The sequence below is a fragment of the Physeter macrocephalus genome, chromosome 11, assembly GCF_002837175.3.
Source record: "Physeter macrocephalus isolate SW-GA chromosome 11, ASM283717v5, whole genome shotgun sequence".
NCBI lineage: Eukaryota > Metazoa > Chordata > Mammalia > Artiodactyla > Physeteridae > Physeter > Physeter macrocephalus.
This window is the reverse complement of record NC_041224.1, coordinates 26,496,734-26,509,502: the sequence shown is the minus strand read 5'-3', so window position 1 is coordinate 26,509,502 and position 12,769 is coordinate 26,496,734. Positions and strand designations below refer to the sequence as shown.

General features: G+C 42.4%; 1 protein-coding gene across 6 annotated transcripts in view; it reads left to right on the top strand.

Moving 5' to 3' along the window:
• The window catches only part of CELF2 (CUGBP Elav-like family member 2), a 310,334-nt gene that overhangs the window by 1,891 nt on the left and 295,674 nt on the right, over window positions 1-12,769 (top strand). The window contains exons 1-2 of one of the 6 annotated variants that reach the window (XM_028494887.2): window positions 3,676-3,747; window positions 8,068-8,101. The exons of 3 other annotated variants lie outside the window; for them this stretch is intronic. Coding sequence is in view for 2 of the 3 variants with exons in the window: in XM_024129690.3 (XP_023985458.1) it covers window positions 3,674-3,747 (74 nt within the window). In the remaining variant the exon portion in view is untranslated. Of the gene's footprint in view, window positions 1-3,497; window positions 3,748-8,067; window positions 8,102-12,769 lie in introns of those variants that run through there. 2 more of the 6 variants (XM_024129690.3, XM_024129691.3) reach the window with 2 other exon arrangements.

Here is a 12,769-nt window from a genome sequence, read left to right as displayed (position 1 = left end):
AGCGGGAGAGGCCACGGCAGAGGGAGGTCCGCATACCACAAAAAAAAAAAAAAAAAAAAAAAAAAATGGAAATTTGTCACAAAATATACAGGGCTGTCTGCAGGAGAAGAAAATTAACTGTTGGGTCATAACTGTGCATCACTATCTGTCAGACTCCAGTCTCTAAGTTATGGTATAAACTTTGTGCAAAAATGTTGAAAGATCTATAGTCAGGGGGCTCTATCCTGGTTCATTGATGAAGGTGGGTGACAGGGGTAGGATACCTTCCATTCGAACAGTGTGACTCCATTTACAAACACACTTATTAGCATTCTGTTTCTATGGAGAGGTTTTTGGTTTGTTTCTTAAAAATGCCAGTGATAATTCAGTGCTCAAACAATGACCACTGGAGAAAACTCGGTTTGAGATGAGGCATGGGGAGGGGTGGGTGTGCTGAAACAGCACAGTGCACCCAATTGCCTTGGAAGGCCTCGTATAAAATGAGGTCATTCAGAAACTTTCCCTTGAAGTGCTTCCAATTCTTGAATTGCCTTTTGTTTGGGAAATGAATAGCAAGTTGATTAAAAAGAAAAAAAAAATAGACAATTAGGGATGGTAGGGGGATGGGCTTCGGGAAGAGCTTAAGGTTTTTCTACAGTGAAGCTAAAATGGTGAGGAAACTGCATTGTTCCCAACAGCCCCGTCCCCAGGGATGTCAGCGCACAGAGGTGTCACCTACCAGGTCAGGTCTAGGAGGGGGGCTCGCTCATGGCCTCACCCCCTTTCACTGCTGTCGATAAGATCTTTGGCTATAAAATAGCTTCACTGAACCCCACGTGTTTAGCAGCGGCCCAGACGAGCTGTCTGCAAAATAATTCCAACTGCCAAAACATGATACCTGATGGCTCGTTACGGCGTGCAAATTCAAAAAGGGGGCCCCGCCGAGTTGTTTTAGATTTAGTTTTCCTTCTGGCAAAGCAGTCAGATGAGAAATTGAAGCTTTTCATCAGGTGGTATTTGGTTGGGTGTTTTCGTTTTTAAGCTCAAGAGCTTTTAAAATTTGTATTTTTAAAAACAGCTCTTGTGAAGGTGCTGTGATCATGGAAACAAAACCCTATAGGGGGTGTGTGTGTGTATGTGTGTGTGTGTGTGTGTGTGTGTGTATATTTTGTTTCTCTCTGGCACCTAAATTAAGTGCCTATGCAATCACTCTATTATTTATGTATTTGGCAGCCAAACTATTTCAGCTCAGCTACATCCAGAAGCTTTCCTTGGTTCCCGTCGTCACTGTATTTCATGTTAGAGTTTTCTTTTATATCTGACCCTGGTTTTGCTTCTAACTTTAAATGGCAAAAGCAAATGTGCTTTGAAAACTCTGGGACACACTGTAGTTGTTAAATAAGGCAGTAACCTATGCACTAGTAATTCTTTCTCTATGACCTACTTACATACTTCTTCACCCTCCTTATAGTATGATTAAAAGCTGCTTTGAATCCACTATTGCCTCAAGGGATTTGAGCCTAGAATTGAACAAACTGCTGAGAAGGCTTAAGTCAGTAAGAGGCCTTCCCTACAGTGTCTCCCAAATAATTCACATGCAATTAAAGAGAGAATAAATGTTTCAGAAGTGTATGTGTTAATGATGCTTTTTCTACCTTATAGAATGTAGATGTACATGGAGCTTCATTCCATAGCGGATTTGAAAATATTTTCCTTTTTGATTAATGCAGTTGTGTTTTGCTTCTGTTCTGGAGGCCGGTTCTGTTAGTTCGTTCTTCACATAGTTTTATTATAGAGTCACCTGCTTATATACATTTGGGAGTTATGTAAATAATGTCTAGAAAATCAGGAACTGTCAAGATTTGTCTCATTTATCTGGCTAATTACTTTATTAAGGTTATTGAAAGACCAACAAAATTCTTACAATTTCAAAGGCAGCCGGCACTAGCTAGGGTCGGGAAAACATGTGGCTTAGTATTACTAGGAAAAGTTGGGGCATTTGGGGTATAAGAATTGATTTGACCACATCTGTTTTTCAGTTCTTTATGAACCTAGCCCTGATTCCTCAGAAAGGCAATATTTTCAACTGAAGGTTAGTCCTAGCCCTATATCTGTCTTGGAATTAGAACCATCTTGGTCAAAAGCCAGATATGTTGTTCAGCTGAAGAAGGAAATCAAGTCAATTAAGTACGGACTTAATTGAATACACCAGGCCTGTTATTCCAAATTGCTCAATGCAGCAAGCCTGGATTTACAATTGATATGTGGATTTAATATTGGTATATAAATATCCATTTTTCTTCATAATCTCTAAAGATGATCAGTTCTCATTATAACACAAGAAACTGGTGGGAAAAGATGAAAACAATTTTTTCTCCATGTTGTCGAATACATTTAACGCCACGTGATACAATTAACTCCACGTGACTTAGTTGTTTAACCCTCTGACTACTGTGAATACACCCCCAAGTGTGATATGTCGTTTCAAAATAAAATTTAAAGTGATGATTAATAAAAGAGGCAAACTATAAGACTTCTGGTTTGCAGTTTATGAGGTTGCTTTAGAATGTGAAATAGGCCACAAAGAAGTTTTACAGACTGGTGACATTGTGAAAATTTCAGCTTCATCTAAATAACCGAGCAACAAAACAATGATGAGAGTGCCAAATTAGAGCATCACCATATAAAAATACTTTTAAGAATTTTCACAAGGCACTTGGGAAAATTAAACTCCCTTCTTTGTGAGAATTCTGCCCTATTTCTCAATTCCTATTAGTAAATCGGTCACAGATCTTAAATGAGTATTTAAGCTTCATGGCCTGTACAGATCTAACACTCTTTTCATGAAGCCACACTGTTGGTTTTTAATCACTGTATTAAATACTTCGAAATGACCAATTTGTGATGTATCGTTTTAAAAGAAAACGTGCTTTATCACTGTTTTAGTCCCGTGTACTTCTTAATGTTTTCAAGATGATACAAAAGGAAATATAATCGTGCAGAGACTGATGATTCTTTCTCCTTGTAAAGCACGGAAAAGTCCGCAAATGTCACTTGGGCCGTTTATCTGATATTTACTTTGGCTCAACCACGAATGCTATTTCAGTTGAGCTCATACACTGGCGAGCACAGCCCACCGAGGAGCATTTAAACAAACCCCCGTGATGATTCGTCTCTCGTGGCTTCAGTTGGGGAGTTTGGGTGCGCTCGTGGAGTGCACCGGCCTTGGGCAATACGGTGGTACTAAACCCACGACAAGCGGTGGGTGAGTCGGGCCTCGTGCCAGGCTCCTGGAAATAGGGGACCGGACGGAGTCAGCGCCGGGGACGAGTGTGCGTGTCTGGATGCCGGGGACCCTAGGCCGGGGGGCGATTTGTCCAGGGGGCGGTCCCTCCGCCTCCTCCTCCCCCCGGGGGCCGGACGTGCGGGCCCGCAGGGGTTAAGCGGCGGCGCGGCGGGCACGGAGCTCCGCCCCCGGTCGCCGCACCTGGCGCTGGGCAGCCCGCGGCCCCGGCGCTGGCTGTCGGCGGGGATTGGCGGAGAGCCGCGGAGAGAGAATGTGACAAGTGCCGGCTCGGGCGGCCGCCGCGGGGAGGCCGCGCGCACCTGTCCCTGCCAGTCTGCGCCGCCCGCCGCCGCTCGGCCGCGCGCACCGCCGCCCCCCGCGCCTGAGTGCAGAGCGCGCGCCGCGAACATGACTTCTGCCTTCAAGCTGGATTTCCTCCCGGACATGATGGTTGAGGGTCGCCTGCTAGTTCCCGACCGAATGTGAGTTTGGCCGCCCGGCCGCCTCCGGGTCGCCGGCCCGGAGCCCCGCGGAGGGAGAGGGCGGGCGGCGGCGCTCCTGCACCCCGGGGACGCGGGGGGTGGCTCCGGTTCGGCCGCGCCCTGGGGTTCGGAGCTGGCGCTGGACGCGGGGTGGTGGGAGCGTGTCTGGAGGAGCGGCGGGGACCACCGAGCGGGGCGCGGTGGCCGGGGTGGGGCGGAGAGCGTGGACCGGCGAGCCGGACGCGGGTTCCCGGGGTCTGGGCTTGGGGTCCGGCCCGCGGGGACAGGCGAGCGTGGCGCGGCGTCCCAGGGTGGGGTGCGCGCGTGCACGCTCGTGTCATTCGAAATTCGGGGCTGCTGGAGCTCTCGTGGCCCGTTTACGTCCCTTCTTACCAAATTGCTCGCTTCTCTGACTTATTACTCTTTGCAAAGATTGCTTTTCTAGGATGGGAGAGTGGAAGGAGGGGAGAAGGAAAAAAAGGGTGGGGGGAGATAATTATAAAGCATGAAAATAGCCAGGTGTACTCTGTTGCAGAAATTAGAGGTAATTTTTAGGTAATCACGGTGGTTTGTCTGATATGCAGTCTATAATTTAATAATGTGATTCTGGTTGTTTTACACGTCGTCAAACTAGAGTAGAGAGTTTATTGGGAGAAGTCAGGAGCTGGGATTCCTGAGGAAGGGAAAGTATGCCTAATTTTTCTTGGGCTCGTTAGTCTTGATAGGAAAGTTTCTCTTATCAGCTGGGTCACTCTGAAGGCAGTGGGATCTGCTGGTATTTCAGGAGAGTGTTTGAAAAGACGACCTAGAAGGTTGTCAGGAGTGGGTCTGAAAGGTCTGTGTCAATTTCAGACTAGGAATTCATACAGTTGTGTCTTGTCAGGCAAGAAATGTGATAGTGAATCTAGGCTACAATTAATCGAGTGAAAAAGGGACTGCTATCCTTGGTAAGAGTACGTATAAAATGTTTCCTATTGTACACGCCCTGAGATAACATTCATATTCTTTCTGGCACTTTGCTCTATCCTGTGCAATTTTCAGGCCATTCCGAGCTTTATGATCCATTTCCCTGGCAACTAACTTTCCCCTACGGTGCTAGATTCTTTTTCTAGGATGTTAAATGTTATGAGCTGAGAGATTCTTGAGAAACTCCGCAATGGCCAATTATTTGAGCCCCTAGGATTTGGGAGAAAAAAAAAAAAAAAGCTTGGGAGAGGGATGAAAGTCTGTTAAATGTGAATTGTCCTTCTAGTCGATATTAAGAATGTTAACTTGCTTTTACACACGATCAGGTTCATTGTCCCAACTAAGATAATCAGATAATGTAAATTAAAATATTGAATTTCCCGTTGGCAGTTTTCTCTGCGAAAGTAATCTTGATTAGTACTGTTCCCATGATATTTGTTTTGAGAGATCTCTGTCCTCTCCCCCCTCTTAAAATGGCTATCTGTGTAGGCGTTTAATACGTGTTTGCACATTAGCTAATTTGAAAGTTCTGTGTTTTCTCCTCTGTAAGAGAGCTGGGGCCGAACCAAAGAATTGGCTTGATCGTGGTTTTGAATCGATGGTCACCTGCTAAGAATACTCTCTGAATGTAAAGTGTTAATGGCCTCTGAAAGATGCTATCTCTTGTCAGTTAAATTATTAATTATGGAAGTTTAATTTGTCCTTTTCATTTGGTGGATGAATGTGGCTCATTCAAACTGTTTGCTCTGAATAGAGCCTTTTTGTCTTAGTGATGGAGTCTGCTAGACAAATCCTAATGTAACTTCTACCCACTTCTCTTCCATGTGTTAGTTATTTTGGAATCAAACTCAAATTGTTTTCAGTGTTTGTCAACTCTTAATTGAACCTAGAAAAAAAGAAAAACAGTGGATTTGTAAATGATAACTTTATTATTTGTTTCCAAGATGATTTTATGTTTCCTTAGCCCTGAGAATACTGTAGCATGTTTTCCGAAAGAGTTTGTAATTAACTCCCGTTAGAGACTGTCTTTGGGGAATAGGGGTGAGTGGGAAGAAATGTGATAAGTTGAAAATGCTTGAAACCCACTCGAAGTATATCTTATCACCAGGATAGCTTTGCGTGTTTATTGTTCTCTGGACCGGTGGTTGTTTATGGTATATTGCCATTCGGACTAAATTGCCGTCAGCTAGATTATTGGCCTGTTCCTAAAAGGAACTTATATAAAGCACAGGGCTTTTCTGGTGTTGATTTTCTAAAGCAGTAGAACATATTTTCAATGACGTTTTCCCACAAGAATATATTAGATAAGTTTGCAAGATGTAATATGTTTGAGTCCTCAAGGCAGATGAACAAATAGCTTTTGAGGTAAATGATTACGCTTCATGGCCCCATGAGCCATCAACTGTTTAAAAAGCCCAGATCTTTTAAGGCCCTGTAGTGGGTATAGAGTTGTTATGACATAGGCTTCAAAGTCTTGGGGTTTTAAATGTTCAACATCAAAACTGTACATGGAAATGGACCTTTTAAATAATCTTAACTATCAAAGTTTTTTTTGTCCTTGTGTTTGCAATGTCATTTGCAAAAAAGCGTAATGAAATAGAATGTCATTTGCAAAAAAGCATAATGAAAATAAAAACAACTGATATTTAAAAAATTCTGTTTTAAACTGGAGCACTTGTTTTGGATTGGAGTTGGGGATGAGTGTCTTTCTTTGTTTCACCTTTTGAATGATCGTATGTATGCATTGGGCTTCTTTTTTTAATGTTTTTGAATTTTTACACAAATTTTAAACAGAAAATCTAAGGCATGCTATCTTGGAATTGAGAAATTACAGGTGGAAAAAATCTATGAATGCACCTTTGAACATGTTAGTTCAGATTTGTAGTGTTAGAATAAGATGCTGAGGAGAAGCTACCAGTAAGTTAATACGAAATCTTATTTTTTTCACGTCCGGTGAGTAACCTTACCGACGAGAAAAAGTTATCCTGAGTCAACTTGGTGCATTAACCTTTTTGTTGAGTCCTCCCAAGTTGGGATAACCGGAAAGATGTCTATCAGGGTCTAATTAAACTGGACAGCAGTTCTCGGGACATAATTGTTAAAGTTGAAAGAGTCTTTGGAGACCATCTCACCAGACCTCCTTGTTTTATAGATGAAGAGGCTAGTAGAGGGGCAATGGGGCCAGTCCAAGAAGGCGGTGTAATTGCTGTTTCCCTCTCCCCACTGAAATGAGAGGAACATGAGTCATTCATTGAACGCCTGCTGTGTACCAGGATACTTTACGTACGCTGTCACGGTAGATATGCAGGGTGGGTATTGCACCCATTTTACAGGTGATACTTAAAGAGATTACATTCTTGGACATGCCATGTAGGCAGTAAATGGCAAAGCTGTGGTTTGCTTGTGTGCGCGCGTGCGTGTGTGTGTTATATAAATGCATGTTTATGTGTTGATGAGAGAAGAGAGGACTGTGAGTTTTTGGTGGGAAACCATAATTGTCACTTGAGAATGATGGAGCATTATGGGAAATACATATCACCGATTCAGGACTGACTCTAATTTGATTCAAATTAGTGACTTGATCACTCTCTTGTTTGATTCAAATTCACACTGTTATTCCATATGCTAATGAACTAAAGAGAATATACTTTAATTAAAAACTTTTTTTTGTTTACTGAGTACCAGCGAGATGAAGGTCAAAGACATTGAGTTCCCTTTTTTTTTTTTCCACATGGCATTTAAGGTATATTTAGGGAATGCCATTACCAATAATAAAATACAGCACTGTGATTCGTCACCCGATTCCTTGATAGACATGAGAGGAAATTAAAATGCGAAGACTCTAAAAGAAGAGCTGTGTATATGGTTCTTTAAGGAAATTTTTAAAGAAGCATTTTCAGGTGGGATTTCTCAGTGCCTATTTCAGTATCATCTGCTTCCTGAAACAGAAAACTCCTCCCACATTGGCATTTTAGAACACTAATGTTATCTTTGATCTGGGTTAGAAGTATTATTTTAATTGTTGAGTATTGCTATTTAATTGTCATTTGCTGGATTGAGATTACTCTGGCATCTCTTGATGAGATGCGTTGAGCTGGGAGGAATAAGAACCTTGCAAGACAAGATGAAAAGAAGATAAGATTTTCAGGTATGAACCTAGTGGTTCATGGGATCATTAAGTGTGTTTTCCATCTCCGAGTGGTTACCTACTCCCCCCACCCCTGCTCTCACCACTATAGTAATAGTATATTTGACCTCTGATAAAAGACTGCAGTTTCCTTCCTTTTTTTTTTTTTTTTACGTAAATCCCCAGACTTCATTTCTCCTTACTCTTACCTTGTGGTTTTCTTACAGGTTCAACACTCATTCCCTTCTCATGAAAAGACAGGTAATAATCCGATAAACGTGATCCTGGTTGAGGCTTATATGTAGACATGGATGATGGAGGGGGGGGTCTGATGTCACTGTAGCAACCAACCCCACAGCTGTTTATACTACCAGTATCTCTTATTTGCATTGCGTTGGAAAACCTGGGTATTTTCAACAGATTACAAGGAGCCCAGTGATAAATCCCTAAGTCATTGATGTCTTTCACTTCCTATGCTGAACCTCACCCAAACTTTAAAAGTCTTTATTTCCGATTTAGAGTGTTAGTACTGGAGGGTTTTGTTTTTTCAGGGGAAGCTTGGATTTTTGCTCTGTGTTGGTGGATTAGGCCATCACGAAGAGTTAGCAGTTTCTCAGTGTCATATTTGTTCTACAGAACTGCAGAAGGGGGAGGCTTTGGAAAGTACGAATGATTTCCAGTTCTTTAGCACCTCCCCGTTCTCGTGCCCTTGTGTGTGTTTCCACTATCAGGGAGCTGGTGGGAAATATAAGGAAGCCAGCGACGGTGCTGTGCTACTTGTGTAGCAGTGCAGAAAATGCATTTTTATTTTTCCTTAAGAAAAAGCTCTTGCTGAACTTCAAGGGAAACGGAGCTGCACATTCCTGGAAAAACCTTGGTGGGAAACAAAAACTAATTAGTGCGGTAAATGTGATGCTCGCAGGTAATTGTAAAATAATTATCCCCCTTTAGCATCATCACTGTTTAATTGTGCCATCCAGTATTCTCATGCTCTGCATCTAGATGTGAAAGGATGGACCCCCCCCGCCCCCCGCCCATCCCCTCCTGGGACTGTCTTTTTCATTTACTGTGAGCTTTAGACTCTTCCGAAAGGACTTTAAAAAGAAAGGGGGAAACATACAGGGGATTTTCAGCAGCTTCACTCTGCCCATTTGTTCTAAATCACGACAGAAAGTGATTACTCCAACTAGTTTTATAGAAATACAATTCCACTTATGTGGTTGAAATGCCTTGTGAGCATATTTGAGATTTACGCTTTCACAGTGCTACCCCCGGAGTTTTATGAACAGTCGGTTTTATGAACTGCAGATTGTATATTATGTTCAGATACTGAGAGTGATGCTTTAAAATCAGCTGATGGTTTAAAATGGAATGCTAATAAATATGTAATCATATGGCTCTCAAAATGACAGATGAGTACAAATTCGGTTTTTGGTTAAATTTTAATTACTCCATTTGAATGAATGCCTCAGAGCCAACTTGCTGGCAAATTACTAGACCCATTTTTTTTTCTCAGTTTTCCCTCCTAAATATGTATGTAAATTAAGTTTAGGCTGCATTTAGACTAAAATACCATTTTGGTTTATTATTCTCAACTTTTCTGCCAGACTTGTATGGCCTTTTACTTAAGGTCAGATTTTAAATGAAGAAACCTATTTGAAAGAGACCTCAGTTTAAATGATCTGTGCTCCTTTTCCATCAGCAGAAAGGTAAGAGACAGATAGATACAGGATTCCTTTAATAGTGATAGTGCTTTAAAAATGGGGTACGTGAAGTGTTTGGATTTTAAGCCTTAATAATGAAAGAAGTCAGAGGTTTGTTTTCTCGGGGAGATTGATTATGGCTCTGTCATGACCATGGAAATCAAGTTCCCCCAACCCAGCAGCTGCTTTGTCTGACATTTATAGGCTCAAACAGGACTGAAGATTTCCGAGGTTCACAGATGATGGTGCTGACTCACTCCTCAGAGAGAAGGCAATTAATTTCAGCTGATTTCTTTGACATTTGACATCATTTTTGCACAGCTTAAAAAAAAATTTTTTTTTGAGTGTCATGGGAGTGAATAGTTCTTCAGCTTCCATACTAGGATCGAAAATTCTATGTTTTTATGCTGAAAGGCTTAATTTTCATGTCTTTTCAGAAGGGAGTTCATAGCTGGACTTGGGCTCATTAAATTTTTTTTCAATTTAAATTTGTTTATTTATTTTTGGCCGCATTGGGTCTTCGTCGCTGCACGCGGTCTTTCTCTAGTTGCCGCGAGCGGGGGCTACTCTTCGTTGCAGTGCACGGGCTTCTCATTGTGGTGGCTTCTCTTGTTGCGGAGCATGGGCTCTAGGCGTGCGGGCTTCAGTAGTTATGGCATATGGGCTCAGTAGTTGTGGCACACGGGCTTAGTTGCTCCGTGGCATGTGGGATCTTCCTGGACCAGGGCTCGAACACATGACCCCTGCATTGGCAGACGGATTCTTAACCACTGCGCCACCAGCGAAGTCCCAGGCTCATTAAATTTTAAGGTGGTATTTTAGATCCTTTTCCTTGAATGATGTCTTCCTATCTCCTGGTCTCCCACAATAACAGGAAAGTTGTACCACATTTATGTGACGCAAAATCAGTTGGTCCTTTAGGCTAAAAGAGAAAAATAATTTGTTATTCACCTGGCTGTAAATGCGTATATAAAATGTGCACACACAGGTATATATACATATGTATGTAAATATAGGTGTAATATATATATGGAAAACTAGCTTGGGCATAATTCCTTACTTTGTTAAAATATCTTCCATTTAATGGCCTTTGGCTCTAAAAGTTAGGAAATAACGTGTACAATGTAACATGTGTTTAATGGATTCTTACGTTCATAAACTGAAACGTTTAAGATTCACGAAGGTTTAACATCTTGACCAAAGATGTACCTTATATTAGTGACACTGCTAGAAGTAGTTCTTAGGACTTTGTTTTGACTCTTTGGCCCAGAACCTCAGAGGAGCTTTTGTTAAAGAACAGAAGAGAGGTTCACTGTGATCGTCCTGTCACCTTCTGGGTGAAAAGCTAAGACTCTTCCCACCCAGTTGAGTGGCTTTTCTCTCCTTGCCAGAAAGTCCCCAGACCTGGGGACGTTTCTCAGTTGCAATTGAGTTGTTGCTATTGTCAAGACCTTATAGGTTTCAAGTAGGAAGAAAGAAAGACTCTTCACAGAAGCCTGACAGTAGACCCTCCACTGATATTTTTTCGTGTAGTCACGCTGGTGCCCACCAGACCAACTTCCTCACCTTGTGCTTCTTGCCTGCTGCCGCCATCTTGTATGGTCCATACTGTTATCCCCTAGCTTCCTATCGCTGTTGAAAGGAGAACTCAAAATTTTGATTGTGTCTAGTGGGACTCCAACACATCAACTGAACATCTTAAAAAGGCTAAAGTTATGAGAGATCTGTGCAGCCGTAAGGAGGTAAATTGGTGTAAACCTTCTTCATCATGCACGCACACCTCTCACCCAGTTGTTGTCTCTGTGCATCTCCAGAGTAGACCTTGGGTGTCACACAGGTGAAGCAAATGCGGGCTGAAATCTGACATTTCATTTTCTCCTTGGAAAAAAAAAAATCTTTGGGGAATAACAAAAGTGAAAGATCATAGGAAAAAGCGTAAGGAAGGAAAGCTTTTGGTAGCGGACTAATGGATATTCATTTTGTTCTGCTTTGACTCAGTTCTCCTGAATCTTTGTACCCTAACCCAGACTTCTTTAGGTCCTCAACAGAACAGCTCTTCCTGAAGTTTTCTTTCTGCCTTTCCTAGCTTTTCCTGATGTATATCTTTTCTGTTCTTTTATTTGAATCTTCTCTAAGACTCAGTGGGCTTCTCTAAGCCCCATTAATTATCCCCTCTTCTGAGCAGTTTCCTAAATTTCAAGAGAAGGGGCCACATCTGTCCACAACGCAGTTCTCAGAGCCACAGTTCTCAGAAACCACAGCCTTGAGAGGGAGGACAGCGTCCAAACACCTTGGTCATCACTTGCAGTAAATTCCACTGGCACAGCTGTGTGTTTCTGTGCATAAAACTATATTTTGACTTCCTAGGCTATAGAAGGGGTGTTGAGTTTTCTGGTTGGGCAGAAGGGCAGCATATTTCGAATGATTAACTTTATGGATGTCATTGTCTTGGCCTGCTATATTTGGCTCTGCTGCAGCTGTGTTTGCCTTCTCGAAATTGTCACCAGGAGGCCTCCAACTGCAATTACTCCCTTCAGTTCGCGCTTGTAGCATCCTTCCTTGTGACTCCCGTGGTCCACCGCGCCATCTTGCCTGGGTATCAGGATTCAAAGGCAACACGCGAGCCCTGATGGCTCGTTCACACGACTGGCAGCTCCATCTCGAGACAATAGGACTAAGTCACCTACATTTTACATTGTAATGCGACCTGTCAGGGTACTTCTTCCTTTTCACAAAAAGCCCATATTTTCCTCTTTTTTCCTACTTCTCTCTTCCTCTTCGACGGCAAAAAGTTGCTTTCAGCATCTACTCACAGGAAATATTTCTTCCGTTTCTGTATTACTAGAGCACTTCCGAGCAGGTTTTTACTTACTTCTGGTGTTTCCAGGTCCCTCACAGAGCACCGTGTTGAAGAGGAGACTTAAAGGCAGAGCATTTTTTTTTTTCCCTGTTAGTTGAGCCCCTGCCACAGAATCTTCTTTTCTCTCAGGAAGATTTTAGGAAAGATTGTTCTTCGTATAGAAACCATTTTAATTCTGTTGGCTACGTGTGAGTTTTAAGCTTGAGTTAGAACTTCCTCATGGGTCGTTTCTGCCTTCTCCTGGCTTGTCTTCTGACTTGGTCCATGCTGCCTTCAAGTCTCAGGTGACTTGTCAAGATTCCTCATCTAGAAAATAAGGATAATAAGATACGCTTCTTACCTGTGCCCCAGAATTATTGTGAAGCT